General features: G+C 42.7%; 1 protein-coding gene across 2 annotated transcripts in view; it reads left to right on the top strand.

The window, feature by feature from the left end:
- The window catches only part of CRACR2B (calcium release activated channel regulator 2B), an 86,061-nt gene that overhangs the window by 31,231 nt on the left and 34,730 nt on the right, over nucleotides 1-20,100 (top strand). For both annotated transcript variants that reach the window (XM_040410441.1, XM_040410442.1), the window contains exon 2: nucleotides 4,839-5,073. In XM_040410441.1, coding sequence (XP_040266375.1) covers nucleotides 4,839-5,073 — 235 coding nt within the window. The remainder of the gene's footprint in view (nucleotides 1-4,838; nucleotides 5,074-20,100) is intronic.

Below are 20,100 nucleotides of genomic sequence, written 5' to 3'. Positions count from 1 at the left end.
CATTCTGAATGGAGAGCGATCCGTTCAGTATGCATCAGGATGTCTTCAGTTCAGTCACTCTTACGGTATTTGGCCGGAGAAAATACCGCAGCACACTTCAGTATTTTCTCCGTCCAAAATTCCGGAACACTTGCCGGAATGCCGGATCCGGCATTATTTTCCATTGAAATGCATTAATGCCGGATCCGGCACCAAGTGTTCCGGCAAAATGGATTCGGTTTTCCGGTCTGCGCATGCGCAGACCTTTAGAAATGCATAAAAATAAATAAATACCGGATCCATTTTTCCAGATGATCCGGTGTTTCAATGCATTCAGTTGGGTGTAATAAATGAGACACAAGAGTGAGATTATAAAAAATAGATATATTGTATAGTATGGAAATATTGATATTACTATTAATATTGATGAGTATATATGCAGGTATATAGTGGAATACCTATCAAAAATAGAAGAGGGCCCAAATCACCACCCAAAAGTAAATTACAGGTGCATCCAAAAATCCACACAGTAGTATACCAAAACATATCTTTATTAGAATAAAAAAATATATAAAATACATTTGTGTATGTATTTTATATATTTTTTAATTCTAATAGTGATATATTTTGGTATAATACTGTGTAGATTTTTGGAAGCAGTGTGCTTGGGTTTTCCCTTTTATAGGTATATAGTGGAACAATACAGAAATAAATATTACCTACAGAGAGACGAGTCCACAATGAAAATGATTTAGGCAATTTACAAAATGACCGAATAAAGTTACTTCCAATAATTGGACAATTTGGTAACTAGACAACTAAGTTCCTTAATCCTTAAAGTATAGCGTAGTTACCACACATATTTCTTTTTAGGTCTCCAGTCCTCCTTCTGGCCCTTCCAGTTTCCAGCCTCTATGTCTGTGCTCTCTACTGTTCTTCTTTTTCTTCTCTCTTATTCCTCTTGTCTCTTTATTCTTTCTTCCATTTCCCTTCCCCTTTCCTCTTTCCTTTCCTCTTTCCTTTCCCCTTTCCTCCCTCCCTCCTGTCTCAAATCCCTGCCTTTTTATATTCTTAACAGCCAGTTCTAGCATCTTCTAGAATATGGCTTGGACAAATATGATTGATTGTTCCTTATGGTTTTCTAGCAATTTCCAGTTCACTCTTGAAGATTAATAGAAGCAGCTGGGATAATCCCGAATTTTCCTGCCCAACTAGCCATTGTACCACTTACTGGACAACTGTCTGTCACCCATTCTTTAGACAGTTGACAACTATTTGCTAATGTACCTTTGTCCAGACAGACAGGCTTTGAGAGAACAAGTATAGGTAATAATAACCAGAAAGTTGCTGAAAACCTTACATACATAAATACAGGATGTCAATGCAATATGTGGCTTACATCATTTTCCAAAAAAATCTGTATTTCTCACATATTGCACCAGCAAATCTAACATGAAAATTATGCAATTTTTTAAATAGTCTTGATAATTAAAAAAAAAAAAGGGGGACATTTATCACTCCAAAAGTGGCGTAAAGGTGTTGCTAGTCTTGGAACACAATTATGTGCGGCAAAACCTGCAACTTTTTTTCCACAGGTCGGCCGGGAGGCCCGGCCCATTTATCATTTCCTATGCCAGTGTTTGTCATGGAAAGTGGATTAAATCTACGGCAGCAAGAGGACTGATGTAGAGTTAATTCTGTGGCACGGCCTGCTAGATGAGGCACCAATCTTATGTAGTGGCCTGCGCCTTTACATAACTGTGCCGCTTCCTCCATCAGCGCAGAGCGCGGACAACGCCAGTCTTAATAAATGTCCCCCGAAATTCTTACCCTTTTGGGTCTACGGGTACTACTCAGATGGCAAACTCTGTTCTTTACTACTTGCTTGCAGACATTGGGCCAGATTTATCATTACTCTGACAGCTCACTCCACTTTCACATATGGCTAAAGTAAGTTTCAGCCAAGTCAGATTTATGATCGGCCCTTTAAGACTGTAATAAATGTGGTTTGACAGTAGCAGTTTATCCGTCAGTAAGCAGCTTTACAAAAGTCGCACATCTTTCCGAAAAAGTCACACGTTTTTATGAAAAAGTCGCATGTTCTATTAAAAAGTCTCATAAGATAAGCATGGTCCTCACTGGAGTGAAATTGCGACTTTTTAAATAATCCCAATAGTAAATCTGTCTAGAGATTCATTTACATAAGAAAGCATGCCCACTTTCAGAAAACTGGCGAGCATAGTGCAGAGCAGAAAAAAGTCGCAAATTTGTGCACAGTTTTAGCGTTTGGGACTTTTTCACTCCATTATTCTGACCTGAGCTAATGATAAATCTGGCCCATTGAGTTTATGGTTTAGTGGTAAGGGATAGATGTATGGAATAAGCCTTTGGAATCAGACTACACAAGGCTTGTTTGTAGTCTGTCTCCATGGAAACACAGTGTAAAAGCTGTAGATTTTTTAAACACCACTATATCAGAGTTGTTTCCTTTTGGAATAATAAAACATGTTGGTTTCAAATGTCGACCTGCTCATGTAACCTTTGGCCAGCTCCTGCTGTACAGTCCATGTCCTCCCACGCCCAGTGGATTCTATGCAGTTGTTTTAGTGCAAAGGAGATGGGACGATTACCGTGAATTATAACTGAATTTCACAAGCGGTGGTGCCAGCTGCGGTGGCCGTGCACGCTGGTTTCCACGTCACTATTTGGATGTTGATCGCCTGAGCCCTGAACAAATTTTCCATGTCGGTGTTTAGAAAGTGATGGCAAATTCAGGACTTTCTATGCTTAACAAGTAAACTATAGCTTTGCGTGTCTTGTATTAGGAATATGTCATGTACAGTAAATGTTATGCTTGACTACAGATTGCATGCAAATCTGGAAGATCTGACTAAGGTCATGCTCTGCTTTCTTTCTCATAGACGTATTTTCCATAGAGATATATCCTACTGCACCATATTTTCAGTCAGTTTGAATCTAGATCTTTAGAGGGCTTTTCCAAGTGTTTTTCAAGGTCATCAGTATCTGATTGGTGGGGATCCAACCCCCGGGACCTCCGCTGATCATCTGGTTGAGAAGGCACCGACACTGGCAGTAGCACCGCGGCCTTCTCTCAGCTCACCAGACACGACGACGTACATTGTATAGCGGCTGTGCTTGGTATCACAGCTCAGCCCCATTCACTTCAATGTGGCTGAGCTACGCCTAGGCCATGTGATGTCACACAGTCTACAGCCGATGAACGTGATGTCACACAGGGAAAGCCGGACCCCCCAGCAATCAGATACTGAAGACCTATCCTGAGGATAGGTCATCAGTAAAAAACACTTTGGAAATCCCCTGCTGACATCGGTTTTAGTAACTAGGAGACTTAAGATGAGTGATGTAAAACTTTTGTGTCCAACTGCATCGTTTTTTTCATTCCTATGGCTTCAGTATATAATATGTTTTTCAGGTTCATAAAAAAATTTAAAGAATGCACACTAAGCAACAATCCCTGAAAAACGGACCGCGTACTGTTTTCAGCTATGTGCTGTCCGTTGTTTTTATTAACAGACTTACCAACTTGAATGGGTCTAGTGTGAAAGTGGTGATGCTACGATGTTCTCTGCATGGTCCAGATGTGAAGTGGTTCAGTCTGCTCAACACGTGGACGTGAAAATCACTCCACTGAATGAGCCCTAAAATAAGGATTCTGTGGCATCTCTTTATATAATGCGGTTCCTCTGGTATTCCCTGGAATTGTATGAACAACTGGGGGTCCCTACGCACCTTGAGATTGTCAAAAAATCTTGTGAGACGTTCACATCTCTCCTTTCAGTTCTTCCCCTGCCTGCCTGGGTACCATACAAGATGATGGTATGAGAGACGCGGTTGGGACCAAATAAGGGCTCATGCACACAAGCTTAGTTCCTATCTGCATCGCCGGTCGGATGCGGACCCATCTATTTCAATGGGTCGCAAACGATGCGGACAGCACACCGTCTGTTCCGCGGACAAAGATATTAAAAAAGGAACAGTGACCCGCACTCGGCCGGGATCTGTGAATGCTGTGACGTCACAGTAACCAGGGTGTTCCTCTATACAGTGTTCTAGGGACGTCTTATTTATTTTGCGCGTACAGAGACGTACAAGAAGCGTGAAGCCTATTGACCTACTGGGGCAGATTTACTATTCAAAATGTGCCAGTTTTTGGGTGCATTTTGCACCCAAAAACTAGCGTTCATGCTTTGCACCACATTTAGACTATTTTCTAAGTTTTTTACAACTTGTCTGACAAGGGCATGTGGTGTAATATGCAAGGGGTGTGGTTCTGCTGGGAAGGGGCGTGGCCTAAATAAACCCCCTGTGTGCCGCCACTTATCAGTGGTGTAAACTTAGACTAGACAGTTTTTTTCAGTGCACAGAACTTTTGGCTCACAGACCACTTTCTGGCTCAGTAATTCAAGCAGGATTTACAGTACTCCAAATTTATAAAAGTCAGAATAGTAAATGTGTCTAATATTAACCCCTTAGTGACCACGTACATAAAAAAAAAAATAACGCATTCCAAGAGCTAGAACTTTTTTGTTTTTTCATCAATGTACTTGTATGAGGTCTTATTTTTTGCAGGACAAGTTAGAGTTTTTTATGCACCATTTTGGGAACATGTAATGATTGATTAAAGCCAGCTGTTTAGCTAAAACCCCCGTTGTTTACATCAGTAAAAAGGCGTATAAGTGGTCACTAAGGGGTTAAGACTGTGAATCCTGCACTTCATGCATTACACTTTGTAGAAGTAGATGTGTTGTTGTAGACTTTTCTCCTTTCCTGGCACCAGTTTATCACTTCAGCATTGTGTTTTCTTCTGCTCCCTGCAGCCGTCCACTGATAAGAAGTGGTGGCCAAACCCTGCCACCCCCAGACATGGAACAAAGGGTTACTTCTCCAAGGTGCACGCCGTGTCTTAGGGGAAGGAAAGGGTTAAAAGCTTCCAGCCGGTCATCACCAGATCTTCTGTCAAGAGATTCCGAGGAAATGATGGGAAAAGCTGAGGAACTTTTCCAACTTTGTGATAAGGAGGAAAAAGGGTTAATAACCAAACGGGATCTTCAGGTACGTCTTGCCTTCAGCGTCTTATTTCGTGCTTGCTTTTCTGTTGTTTATTTTTTTCTGATCCCATAATTTTTCAATATTCTGACACATGGGCAGCACACTGGCTCAGTGGTTAGCACTGATGCCTTACAGCGCCGGGGTCCTCGGGTCTCATTGACTTCCCATTCAGTTGTCCCAGCCTCACAACAGTCCCTGTGAGAAAAAGCATTAGAAATGTTAATTTCCATCCCCCCATCCCCCCACACACACACAAACCTCTATAATTACATGACATGTCATATATAGGTTTATCTCAGCTTTTAGGCATGTTGGGGGGAAGAAGGATTGGGCATGTTGGTGGAAAGAAGGATTGGGCATGTTGGTGGGAAGAAGGATTGGGCATGTTGGTGGGAAGAAGGATTGGGCATGTTGGTGGGAAGAAGGATTGGGCATGTTGGTGGGAAGAAGGATTGGGCATGTTGGGGGGGAAGAAGGATTGGACATGTTGGGGGGGGAAGAAGGATTGGACATGTTGGGGGGAAGAAGGATTGGGCATGTTGGTGGGAAGAAGGATTAGGCATGTTGGTGGGAAGAAGGATTGGGCATGTTGGGGGGAAGAAGGATTGGGCATGTTGGGGGGGAAGAAGGATTGGGCATGTTGGGGGGAAGAAGGATTGGGCATGTTGGGGGGGAAGAAGGATTGGGCATGTTGGGGGAAGAAGGATTGGGCCTGTTGGGGGAAGAAGGATTGGGCATGTTGGTGGGAAGAAGGATTGGGCATGTTGGGGGAAGAAGGATTGGGCCTGTTGGGGGGAAGAAGGATTGGACATGTTGAACTTCAATTCCCAATCCTTTTGTTCTGGCAGAAGATAAGTTCCAGAGGTGTCTGACAGTGGCTTAAAGGGGTCATCCCATCTGGGACATTGAGGTCATTTTGCTAGGATATGCCCCCAATGTCTGATAGGTGCGGGTCCCACCTCTAGAACCAGCACCTATCCTTAGAACAGAACCAGCCCGTAAAGTCCCAGCGGCTGCCCTCCATTAATTTCTGTTGGAGTGCCTAAAATGGTCAAGTGCTGGCTCGGCTATTTCTGAAGCCCCAGAGAACTGAATGGAGCATTGGCTGCGCTTGCACAGTGCGCTTCTGAAAATAGACGAGCACGCCACTTGGTTGTTTTCAGCACTCCTATAGGAATCAATAGAAGACGGCCATGCAAGCGCGGTGCGCCCTCAAGCACTTTGCAGGTTTTGTACTAACGATAGGTGCGGGTCCCACCTTTGGGATCCACACCTATCAGACATTGGGGGAGGCGTATCTTAGCAATGTGACCCCCGATCACAGATGGGACTCTCCGGACTCTGGTATTCTGCTGCTGGACTCATAACATCAGGAGGGAAAACTTTCAAAAAGGATTAGACAACCATTAGGACATGGATTTTTCAAAGTTCATACACTATCTAAAGGTACACTGATAGATTCAGCAGACAATTGTCGGAAGGGAACCGCTCCTTCCTGGCAATCGCCTGCTCGTCAGTGAAGGAGACCTCTGTATTTACATGGAGTGATCTTCTCCATGGTATGGGGAGGAGTGATCACTAATGCCATCGCTTGTCTCCATACAGAATCACTTTTCTGCCGGCAGCGGAAGCTGTTTAGATGGCACGATCTGCTGCAGGCAAACAGTGATGTAGGTGACCGCACCAACGATCCTATTACACAATGAATGTGAGTGTTTCGCTCATTCATTGGATAATAGGCAGCACTTTTAGGCTAAATGTACACAATCACGATTGCGTACAGATTTGTGTGTGGAAAATCCGTACCGTAGGTCATGTACATTGTATTCTATGGTAATTTGAAATTCTCAATGCATACGATGCAGATTTTAAAATCTATTTATTTTATGTTTCCTGACCGGATTGTCTTCATTTACTTAGGAAAATCCGCACCAAATCCGCATGCAAATCTGCACCAATTGATGCGGATTGACCGCACAGATTTGCCTGCAAACACCTGCGGATTTCAGTGCGTATTCTCCGCACATGAATCCTGAACGTGTGCATGTACCCTTACACCAGCAGATAATAGCTAACGAGCATTCGTACAAACGCGTGTTAGCGATTATCTGCCCAGTGCTCGACCAGTGTAAAGGGCCCTTAAGAGATCACCTTAATGTTGTATACAGTTTGTATTGTGAAATCAGGTGACAGATGCTCTTTAAAGATACGGAGACTCTCATTGATGGCTAGAATGAAGAAAGAGAAGCACTCCCATAGTGCGCTCTCTCCTTTCCCTGCAGAAAACGGACTCAATAGAAAGTCAATGGGTCCGTCTCGATTCCGTCTCATGCAGTGGGGGGGGGGAGTGTGTGCACTATGTGAGCACTTCTCTCCATATTCTAGAGATCACCGGGGGCCTCTGCACTCAGACCACCACTGATCAAAACCTTTGATATGTCACTATAACCTAAAAAAACATTTGACATGTCATAGCAATATATGAAAGGTTTTGATCGGTGGCGGTTTGAATGGCGAGACCCCCACTGATCGCTCGAATGAGGAAAGAAAAACACTCTCGCAGCGCACTCTCTCCTTTGGCTGCAGGAGGAGACAGACTAAAGAGAAGGTCTGGGCCATAGTGCACTGTGACCAGGTGGTAGGGATAGGTAGATGGCAGAATTATCACCATAGTGATTGCTATGGGGCCTGTGGTCTCAGGGGGACCTAGGCATGGCCGACTGGTCATAGACCCTACAGGGAAATGTTCCGGTGGGCCGATGCCTAGGCTGCTTCCCAAGCCCAGTTCCGAGTACATAGTGATCTCATGCTCTCAGTATTAATTAATGGTAGGCGCATCAGGTACTTATGCCCGAGGCCAGCGGCAGCAAGTGCCCTCCTGCATTCCACTGTATTGCTGTCCTCAGGAGGGTGATACAGTTTTATTACTGTAACCAGGGTGGCAGTATTTTATGCTGGACTGTTGTATTTGTTTCTGTGGGGGCGGTATTTTGTATTGCACTACAGTATTCCTGGCCCCGCCTACTTATGTTGGCCCAGCCTTCTGTCAGTTTGGATTTGCCTACAACATGGATCCACTTTTATGGGGTCATTTCTCACACTGGGGTAAAGTAGAACTGGCGTAGTTGCCCATAGCAACCAATCAGATTCGACCTTTCATTTTTCACAGCTCCTTGGGAAAATGAAAGGTGGATTCTGATTGGTGGCTATGGGCAACTAGATACAGTGTTGTGGTCTGGATATGGGTATTTCCCCCAATACTCCAAAATAGACCATCAAAAATGTCACCCACTAGAAGGCGCCACTCCTCTGCCAGAATATTTGTACCCACTGTAGTGTATGGTGAAATAGGAGTGATCCCTCCTTATAAGTAGAATATAACCTCTGTACTGAAATTCAGATATGACTGTTTACCAAATACATAAGTAGCACTCACTTTACTGGGGAGGACGTCTGTTGGATAAAGCTCAAGACACCTTCAGACAGAGCCCCCCCCCCGAGCCGGGTTTGCTTCTAAGATGGTAGAAAATGATTGCAGCCGTAAGTCCAGCGTCAGATCAATTTTCTTTATTCAAAACACACGGCACTCAACGCGTTTCGGGGGTTTCAAGTGGCCCCCTTCTTCAGGAGTAGTACAATAGGACTATGCATATGTCAGTAAAACAACAAGTTTTTATACCTTTAAAGGAGGTTCAGCCCATGTCAAAAATGCGGATAAGAGGAGCTGAACCAGAAGTGACTTGTCACACACATCATTTCCGGTCTTATGCTCTCTACGGTGGAACGCATCGCGGTCTTTACAGTGGATATAAAAAGTCTACACACCCCTGTTAAAATGTCAGGTTTCTGTGCTGTAATTTTTTTTGGACAAAGATAAATAATTTCAGAACTTTTTCCACCTTTAATGTGACCTATAAACTGTACAACGCAATTGAAAAAGGTATTGATCAGGAGAAGGGTACAAAAGAATTTCCAAGGCATTAGATATACCATGGGACACAGTGAAGACCGTCATCATCAAGTGGAGAAAATATGGCACAACAGTGACATTACCAAGAACTGGACGTCCCTCCGAAATTGATGAAAAGATGAGAAGAAAACTGGTCTGGGAGGCGACCAAGAGGCCTACAGCAACATTAAAGGAGCTGCAGGAATATCTGGCAAGTACTGGCTGTGTGGTACATGTGACAACAATCTCCCGTATTCTTCATATGTCTGGGCTATGGGGTAGAGTGGCAAGACGAAAGCCTTTTCTTATGAAGAAAAACATCCAAGCCAGGCTACATTTTGCAAAAACACATCTGAAGTCTCCCAAAAGCATGTGGGAAAAGGTGTTATGGTCTGATGAAACCAAGGTTGAACTTTTTTGCCATAATTCCAAAATATATGTTTGGCGCAAAAACAACACTGCACATCACCAAAAGAAGACCATCCCCACAGTGAAGCATGGTGGTGGAAGCATCATGCCAAGGGGCTGTTTTTCTCCAGCTGGAACTGGGGCCTTAGTTAAGCTAGAGGGAATTATGAACAGTTCCGAATACCAGTCAATATTGGCACAAAACCTTCAGGCTTCTGCTAGAAAGCTGAACATGAAGAGGAACTTCATCTTTCAGCATGACAACGACCCAAAGCATACATCCAAATCAACACAGGAATGGGTTCACCAGAAGAAGATTAAAGTTTTGGAATGGCCCAGCCAGAGCCCAGACCTGAATCCGATTGAAAATCTGTGGGGTGATCTGAAGAGGGCTGTGCCCAGGAGATGCCCTCGCAAACTGACAGATTCAGAGTGTTTTTGAAGAGTGGGCAAATGGAGTGCTGTAATAAAATCAAAAGGTGCTTCAACAAAGTATTAGTTTAAGGGTGTGCACACTTATGCAACCATATTAGTTTATTTTTATATTTTTTTTATCCCTCAACCTAAAAGATTTCAGTTTGTTTTTCAATTGCGTTGTACAGTTTATAGGTCACATTAAAGGTGGAAAAAGTTCTGCAATGATTTATCTTTGTCTCATTTATTTAACAGGGGTGTGTAGACATTTTATATCCACTGTGTGTGTGTGTGTGTGTATATATATATATATATGTGTGTGTGTGTGTGTGTGTGTGTGTATGTATGTATGTATATATATGTATATGTGTGTGTGTATATGTATGTATGTATGTGTATATATATATATATATATATAAATATATAAAAAATACAAAGAAAGGGCAGCAGCACTACTTGCAGATGAAGCCGGGTGCAAAATCCTCTGACCTTAAGCTGTTAGGTCAAAATGGTTGTAGGTATCTCAAAGAAGAGGCAGCACTCCAGGATAAGGTGAAAAAACGACCCGCTTTATTTCCCCTGTGCAACGTTTCAACTGCTCATTGCAGTCTTTCTCAAGCATAGCAATTGGTGTCACAACATCTACATTTATACCCACAATGCTTAGTGAGTCAATTAACAAGGTGATTGGCAATAACATAATCCATAATGTATAAAAACGTAAGTTACATTAAAATTTTCCATGATCATATGTGAATTCATTTATATATCATGTGTCAAGATCGCAATTTTTACATACATAGTGACATCTCATAGGCAATTTAAAAAATTCACAAATAAACAACACTGCCCAGTTCATAGAGTGCCTCGTGCTTTGTGCTTAGATTATAGTGATCACCTGTAAGTGCTGATTAAGCGGTCAGTGGCCGCATGGTTTAAAAACTTACAGAGTGGAGTATCGTGATGGCAGTCGTCTCGGTGTCCCTGGGGCCTCACCGCGCATGCTCGGTATCCTGGATACCGGTGTACACCAAGAGAGAACGCGCCCAGAAGTGACGTCGGTCCTGATGCGCACACCAGCATCCCGGCACCTCCCCCGAAGTATGACGATATGGAGGGCGGCGTCTCCCCGTTCGGCCTCCCGGTCACATGACAAAGTCACGTGAATCGTTGCCTGACAACTAGGAAGCGCTTACCCTCAACACCTCGCCATCTCCAGGGTCAGTCAGAGCACAGCAATGAGGCCTATATTGGGAAAGAGACAGCTAGAGAATGATCGGATTATGAACACTATTCGCATGGTTATTGCAGACAATTTTAATATAATAGATACATAAATCAGGATGTCAAATCGTGAATATCGGAGGATTGTAGTCCTAAAAGGGACATAACATATATTGTATATTAAGTGGAGAAAAGGGGGTGCGGTCTATAAGGATGCACCACACAAGTGATCATCCCCATATACCTAAAGGATCATAGGGTACAGAGTGTTGTCCACACCCCGCATCCCCACATTCCAATTCTACCCCCTATACATCTCCTGTAGCCATAACTTCCTCCATTCACGACTTATCCATTTTTCTTTCAAGTGTGAAGCCATGATTCAAGTGTGAACCCCATTCTCTTATTCTGGACCTACACCGCCAAGGCGACTGCCACCATTCTCCTCCACCATGAAAATAACTTGAAGAATAGATGAATCCTTTTTGGATCCCAAAAGTTCTAAAAATGAAAAAATGAAATAAGATAATTAGAATAGACACCAAAGGTGATCACATAACCAAATTGGTAAACGAGGAAAACAAGACCCCACAGAGGCGCCAGAGAACCCAGCATTCTATATAATGTTCCACTTAAAGTCCACATTCAGACCCTTAGGTTTGAGTGACTGTAGGCGATGTATCCACCGCAGTTCCCGTTGTTTGAGGGTCACTGTACGGTCGCCACCTCGTCTACCCCTTTGAACCTGGTCTATAATCATACATTTAAGGTCTTTCTCAGTATGGCCAAACTCCACAAAGTGTTTAGGGACCGGTGGGTCCAATCTTTTGCGTCTTATCGAGAACCGGTGATTGTTCAAAAGCGTTTTCATGTCACATGTGGTCTCCCCCACATAGAGGAGACCACATGGACATTTCAACACGTAAATAACAAACGTGCTGTCACACGTCAGATAATGACGAATGTCATATTGTACTCCAGTTTCCAGATGTGTAAACACATTACCCCTAATCATATAAGTGCAGTTCACACATGTAAGGCACGGGAAACATCCCGTCCTCCTTGCACCAAGAAATGTTTGCACCTTCTTTTTGATAGGGACATCAGCCCTCACCAGCCTGTCTCTCAGGTTGGTGGGCCGTCTGTTTGACAGGAGAGGAGGTCTAATCAGTGTTTCAATCTTAGGAAAATCACTCTGTAGGATAGGCCAGTGTTTTTTCAATATACTAGCTATATCCTTACTTTGTTCTGAGTATGTTGTTACAAAAGGGATCTGTTTAGGTTTTGATTTCTTTTCCTCCTCCTCCTGCGGATGCTGTATTCTCTTCAGATGTCTCGCAAAATTTTTTTGCGGGTACCCCCTCTGTCTGAACTTATTGACCATTTGTCCATATCTGAAAGGTAGGTTTTTTGGATCCTGTACGATTCTCCTCACACGCAGTAGTTGACTGCGCGGTAGGGACTCAATACAGGGTCTAGGATGACCGCTTTCATATCGCAATAACGTATTGCAATCAGTAGATTTGGTGAAGATGTCCGTAGACAATCTATCACCAACAATAGACACCATTGTGTCAAGGAACTGGACCTGTTTGTTGGAGTGTGTTAATGTGAATACAATCTCACTGTCCATATCATTCAGATAACAGTGGAACTGTTCCAAGGATTCTATGTCCCCTTGCCAAATGAGGAAGATGTATATATATACAGTTGCAAGAAAAAGTATGTGAACCCTTTGGAAGGATATGGATTTCTGCACAAATTGGTCATAAAATGTGATCTGATCTTCATCTAAGTCACAACAATAGACAATCACAGTCTGCTTAAACTAATAACACACAAAGAATTAAATGTTACCATGTTTTTATTGAACACACCATGTAAACATGCACAGTGCAGGTGGGAAAAGTATGTGAACCCCTAAACTAATGACCTCTACAAGAGCTAATTGGAGTGAGGTGTCAGCCAACTGGAGTCCAATCAATGCGATGAGATTGGAGGTGTTGGTTACAGCTGCCCTGCCCTATAAAAAACACACACCAGTTCTGGGTTTGCTTTTCACAAGAAGCATTGCCTTACGAATTGTTGACTTGCATAAAGCTGGAAAGGGTTATAAAAGTATCTCCAAAAGCCTTGCTGTTCATCAGTCCACGGTAAGACAAATTGTCTATAAATGGAGAAAGTTCAGCACTGCTGCTACTCTCCCTAGGAGTGTCCGTCCTGTAAAGATGGCTGCAAGAGCACAGCGCAGACTGCTCAATGAGGTGAAGAAGAATACTAGAGTGTCAGCTAAAGACTTACAAAAGTCTCTGGCATATGCTAACATCCCTGTTAGCGAATCTACGATACGTAAAACACTAAACAAGAATAGATTTCATGGGAGGATACCACAGAGGAAGCCACTGCTGTCCAAAAAAAACATTGCTGCACGTTTACAGTTTGCACAAGAGCACCTGGATGTTCCACAGCAGTACTGGCAAAATATTCTGTGGACAGATGAAACCGAAGTTGAGTTGTTTGGAAGAAACACACAACACTATGTGTGGAGAAAAAGAGGCACAGCAGACCAACATCAAAACCTCATCCCAACTGTAAAGTATGGTGGTGGGGGCATCATGGTTTGGGGCTGCTTTGCTGCGTCAGAGCCTGGACGGATTGCTATCATCGAAGGAAAAATTAATTCCCAAGTTTATTAAGACATTTTGCAGGAGAACTTAAGGCTATCTGTCCACCAGCTGAAGCTAAACAGAAGATGGGTGTTGCAACAGGACAACGACCCAAAGCATAGAAATAAATCACCAGAATGGCTTAAACAGAAGAAAATACGCCTTCTGGAGTGGCCCAGTCAGAGTCCTGACCTCAACCCGATTGAGATGCTGTGGCATGACCTCAAGAAAGCGATTCACACCAGACATCCTAAGAATATTGCTGAACTGAAACAGTTCTGTAAAGAGGAATGGTCAAGAATTACTCCTGAGCGTTGTGCACATCTGATCTGCAACTACAGGAAACGTTTGGTTAAAGTTATTGCTGCCAAAGGAGGTTCAACCAGTTATTAAATCCAAGATGAAGATCAGATCACATTTTATGACCAATTTGTGCAGAAATCCATATCATTCCAAAGGGTTCACATACTTTTTCTTGCAACTATATATATATATATATATACTGTATATATTTGCAGAAGAATTCTTGGGTATATAGGATAAAGACAACACATAACATATAACAAAACGGTAGACCATAAGGGGCTTTTGTGGAGCCTCCGGCCGCATGTGTATCCCCCGAGTTCCAAATATAATTTTTCATAGAGCGAAAACTTTAAAGAATCAAATAGCCCCCTCCTGTCCTAAACTAAATACCGCTAATAGGTACACCAAAAGACCGAAGGATATAAGGGGCCTTCAAGTGCGGAATAAAGAGGTGCAAATGTTGCACCATTATCACACACAACACAAGAGAAATTCCAATTCGCCACAATGAAGAAACCATAAACATCCGCCATAGAATGGATTGCGGGAGCACTAATGTTATTATGTGGGGTGCACCACACAGACCCTAAGAGAGAGGATAAATGAACACCACTCAAACATTACTAGAAGAATAATGACCCACATTGTCACTCGCCACTATGCACTAGTCCATAATGGGGATTCCACCTCTCTACGAGTAAGGCTACATGCACACGACTGTATGTGTTTTGCGGTCCGTTTGGCGTCCGTTTTTTTTGCGGATCCATCGTAATAATGCCTATACTTGTCCACAAACTAGAAAAAAATAGGCCATGCACAATTTTTTTTTACGGGGCTACGGAAAGGACATACTGATGCGGACAGCACATGGTGTGCTGTCCGCATCCTATACGCCAAAAAAAAACGGAATGGACACGGAAACAAACAACGTTCGTGTGCATGTAGCCTAACTAATATTGAATGGTCACCACAATCGTATCAATTATTATGCTGTAAGGAAATGTTCTGGATTTTTCGCTTAAACACTCTAACCCCGTTCAGTCTCAATGAGTCATTAGAATATGCAAATTACTGATCTATTTAGTCCACAACATTTTAGCGATGCAATCTATCTAATTATTTATGTGTGTGAAGTATATTTTATGATTTTTTTAAAATATATATACATATATACACTGCTCAAAAAAATAAAGGGAACACTTAAACAACACAATGTAACTCCAAGTCAATCACACTTCTGTGAAATCAAACTGTCCACTTAGGAAGCAACACTGAGTGACTACCGTATCAATTTCACATGCTGTTGTGCAAATAGAATAGACAACAGGTGGAAATTATAGGCAATTAGCAAGACACCCCCAATAAAGGAGTGGTTCTGCAGGTGGTGACCTGACCACTTCTCAGTTCCTATGCTTCCTGGCTGATGTTTTGGTCACTTTTGAATGCTGGCAGTGCTTTCACTCTAGTGGTAGCATGAGACGGAGTCTACAACCCACACAAGTGGCTCAGGTAGTGCAGCTTATCCAGGATGGCACATCAATGCGAGCTGTGGCAAGAAGGTTTGCTGTGTCTGTCAGCGTAGTGTCCAGAGCATGGAGGCGCTACCAGGAGACAGGCCAGTACATCAGGAGACGTGGAGGAGGCCGTAGGAGGGCAACAACCCAGCAGCAGGACCGCTACCTCCGCCTTTGTGCAAGGAGGATCACTGCCAGAGCCCTGCAAAATGACCTCCAGCAGGCCACAAATGTGCATGTGTCTGCTCAAACGGTCAGAAACAGACTCCATGAGGGTGATATGAGGGCCCGACGTCCACAGGTGGGGGTTGTGCTTACAGCCCAACACCATGCAGGACGTTTGGCATTTGCCAGAGAACACCAAGATTGGCAAATTCGCCACTGGCGCCCTGTGCTCTTCACAGATGAAAGCAGGTTCACACTGAGCACATGACAGACGTGACAGAGTCTGGAGACGCCGTGGAGAACGTTCTGCTGCCTGCAACATCCTCCAGCATGACCGGTTTGGCATTGGGTCAGTAATGGTGTGGGGTGGCATTTCTTTGGAGGGCCGCACAGCCCTCCATGTGCTCGCCAGAGGTAGCCTGACTGCCATTAGGTACCGAGATGAGATCCTCAGACCCCTTGTGAGACCATATGCTGGTGCGGTTGGTTCCTCCTAATGCAAGACAATGCTAGACCTCATGTGGCTGGAGTGTGTCAGCAGTTCCTGCAAGACGAAGGCATTGATGCTATGGACTGGCCCGCCCGTTCCCCAGACCTGAATCCAATTGAGCACATCTGGGACATCACGTCTCGCCCTATCCACCAACGTCACGTTGCACCACAGACTGTCTAGGAGTTGTCAGATGCTTTAGTCCAGGTCTGGGAGGAGATCCCTCAGGAGACCGTCCGCCACCTCATCAGGAGCATGCACAGGCGTTGTAGGGAGGTCATACAGGCACGTGGAGGCCACACACACTACTGAGCCTCATTTTGACTTGTTTTAAGGACATTACATCAAAGTTGGATCAGCCTGTAGTGTGTTTTTCCACTTTAATTTTGAGGGTGACTCCAAATCCAGACCTCCATGGGTTAAAAAATTTGATTTCCATTTTTTTTTTGGGGGGGATTTTGTTGTCAGCACATTCAACTATGTAAAGAACAAAGTATTTCAGAAGAATATTTAATTAATTCAGATCTAGGATGTGTTATTTTTGTGTTCCCTTTATTTTTTTGAGCAGTGTATATTTTATATAACCATCCATATAACTTCTTTTATATACATATCCTTTATGTCTATGTACATAATTATTTTATTTTATATAGACATTTTTTACAAGTACATACAGAATATTCCCCCCTCCTTTATTTTAGATACGTGCACTCTTATGATAAACCTCATTCCTTGTCATTTAAAATTATCCTTTTTTTTTTATCATATACGATTTTCTTATTGATATATTATTTGTACTTTTATTATTTTTAGTTTCTCCTTTAAAAAAAAAACATCTACTACTATTAATATAATAATTAGTTTCCTTATCCTATTGCAAAGAATATATTATATGTTTGTAGTATCTTGCACATTCCGCAGTGGAACGCACACCTATTCATGTGCATTCCACTCTGACACTCCCCTGAAACGCGTTGAGTGCCGTGTGTTTTAACATGGTTACATAGTATATAAGGCCGAAAAAAGACATTTGTCCATCCAGTTCGACCTGTTATCCTGCAAGTTGATCCAGAGGAAGGCAAAAAAAAAACAACTAGTTATAAGGAGGGATCACTCCTATTTCACCATACACTACAGTGGGTACGAGTATTCTGGCAGAGGAGTGGCGCCTTCTAGTGGGTCACATTTTTGATGGACTATTTTGGAGTATTGGGGGACCCAGCATGGAGCCCCAAATACCCATATCCAGACCACGACACTGTATCTGTTCTGCCGTTTAGCTTTGCTATTCTCTGACCACGTGGCTGCCTTCCCTTCAATATTTTCATTTTTCCCCATATGGGATAATCCTTCTCTGCTTTCTGGCATGTACTATCCACCTTCTTGGCGCCCCGTCGCTCTATATATTCGGGGTATACACCCTTAATATATGCTTTGTCGTCCAAACCTCTTTGTTGATCCTATTTTTATTTTTTATTCATATGGGAAACTAGGCCAGTTCTACTTCACACCAGTTTTATAAATGATTCCATTAGTTTTTTTTTCCAGGGCCATTTTAAGTTCCCAGTCCACCCCTGGGCCTAGGGACAACAGGCCCACAGCGTCCTGAGGCTAGTGAGCATCGGTATGTTGTGTGTGGCTGTTACAGGAAAATATGGTTTCTAGACAGACCCCAGTTCTATGACTGTATAATATATAACTAGTAAATGGATATATTATATACAGATATCATTCAGTGCTATCCACCCATTGAGCTATCAGTATGCCCAGAGGCCATTTGGTTAGCATTTCAAAGACAGGAAGGACACATTGTAAAGCCGGTGAAAACGCAGAAAGACTGCATTCTCTTAACCAGCAGATCGGAAGGTATTTGGGTGGTCACAGGGTGGAGTCCATGGCGGAGGCCGAGACACAGGAACATATAGGCTATGTGAAGCTCTGGGGCTCACACTCTTTCCCTGCCACCCCTGGACGAACAGCACTTACCTTAGGATCAGGTTATATTAAGTGAGCGCTTTTTGTGTATGTATATACAGTAGGTATAATACTATAGTATACTTTATATATGTACATATAGATGTTTGTAGCCTGTAGCTGTATGCCATTTACATGTGGAACTGTGGATTCTGTGGCCTGCACGTGTTTATGGATGTGTAGAAGATGTATGGATGTGTGTGTGTATATATATATATATATATATATATATATATACAGTACAGACCAAAAGTTTGGACACACCTTCTCATTCAAAGAGTTTTCTTTATTTTCATGACTATGAAAATTGTAGATTCACACTGAAGGCATCAAAACTATGAATTAACACATGTGGAATTATATACATAACAAACAAGTGTGAAACAACTGAAAAGATGTCATATTCTAGGTTCTTCAAAGTAGCCACCTTTTGCTTTGATTACTGCTTTGCACACTCTTGGCATTCTCTTGATGAGCTTCAAGAGGTAGTCCCCTGAAATGGTTTTCACTTCACAGGTGTGCCCTGTCAGGTTTAATAAGTGGGATTTCTTGCCTTATAAATGGGGTTGGGACCATCAGTGGCGTTGAGGAGAAGTCAGGTGGATACACAGCTGATAGTCCTACTGAATAGACTGTTAGAATTTGTATTATGGCAAGAAAAAAGCAGCTAAGTAAAGAAAAACGAGTGGCCATCATTACTTTAAGAAATGAAGATCAGTCAGTCAGCCGAAAAATTGGGAAAACTTTGAAAGTAAGGGCTATTTGACCATGAAGGAGAGTGATGGGGTGCTGCGCCAGATGACCTGGCCTCCACAGTCACCGGACCTGAACCCAATCGAGATGGTTTGGGGTGAGCTGGACAGCAGAGTGAAGGCAAAAGGTCCAACAAGTGCTAAGCATCTCTGGGAACTCCTTCAAGACTGTTGGAAGACCATTTCAGGGGACTACCTCTTGAAGCTCATCAAGAGAATGCCAAGAGTGTGCAAAGCAGTAATCAAAGCAAAAGGTGGCTACTTTGAAGAACCTAGAATATGACATATTTTCAGTTGTTTCACACTTGTTTGTTATGTATATAATTCCACATGTGTTAATTCATAGTTTTGATGCCTTCATAGTCATGAAAATAAAGAAAACTCTTTGAATGAGAAGATGTGTCCAAACCTTTGGTCTGTACTGTGTATATATATATACTGTTTATGCAAGAGTCTTTATGTGTTCATGTACTAATTGTCAGGTAGTGGATGTGAGTTAGTTAGAAGTGTAGCCCCAATAGACAGTTGGGCTCTAGATATATATTATGCAATATATATATATATATATATATATATATATTTTTTTTTTTTTTCGTACACATTATTGCCCACATTGGTCTGGTATCCTGGGACAGGAAAAGAGGCTGCTGTGTGCAGTGGTGTCCTCTATGTAATGTCTTCTATTTGTATCTTCGTGTATATTTGCTTTGTCACCTCTATATTATCAGTAGGGTTGAGGGAACCCAAACTGCAAAGGACTTTTTCACTGAAGCTTGGGTTCGGTGTTTGGGTGATGTTATTATTTTCCGTTATAACATGGTTATAACGGAAAATAATAGCATTAAGAAGAATGCTAAATAAAATGGCCATTGAGGGGTTAAAAATAATAATAAAAAAACTCACCTCATCCACTTGATCGCGCAGGTCCTGCAAAAGTGGTGGTGAAGCGTGGTGACGTCACTGCAGGTCCTGCTGAATGAAGATAGAAGGATCTTCTGTCTTCATTCAGCGGGACCTGCAGTGACGTCATCGCAGGTCCTTTTGCAGGTCCTGAATAAAGCAGACCTGCACTATCAAGGCTGAGCAATCAAGTGGATGAGGTGAGTTTTTTTTAAAATTATTTTTAGCCCCTCAATGGGCATTTTATTTAGCATTCTGTCTTAAGAAT

This window comes from Bufo bufo, chromosome 10, assembly GCF_905171765.1.
Source record: "Bufo bufo chromosome 10, aBufBuf1.1, whole genome shotgun sequence".
Classification (NCBI taxonomy): Eukaryota; Metazoa; Chordata; class Amphibia; order Anura; family Bufonidae; genus Bufo; species Bufo bufo.
This window is presented reverse-complemented; position numbering and strand designations above follow the sequence as displayed.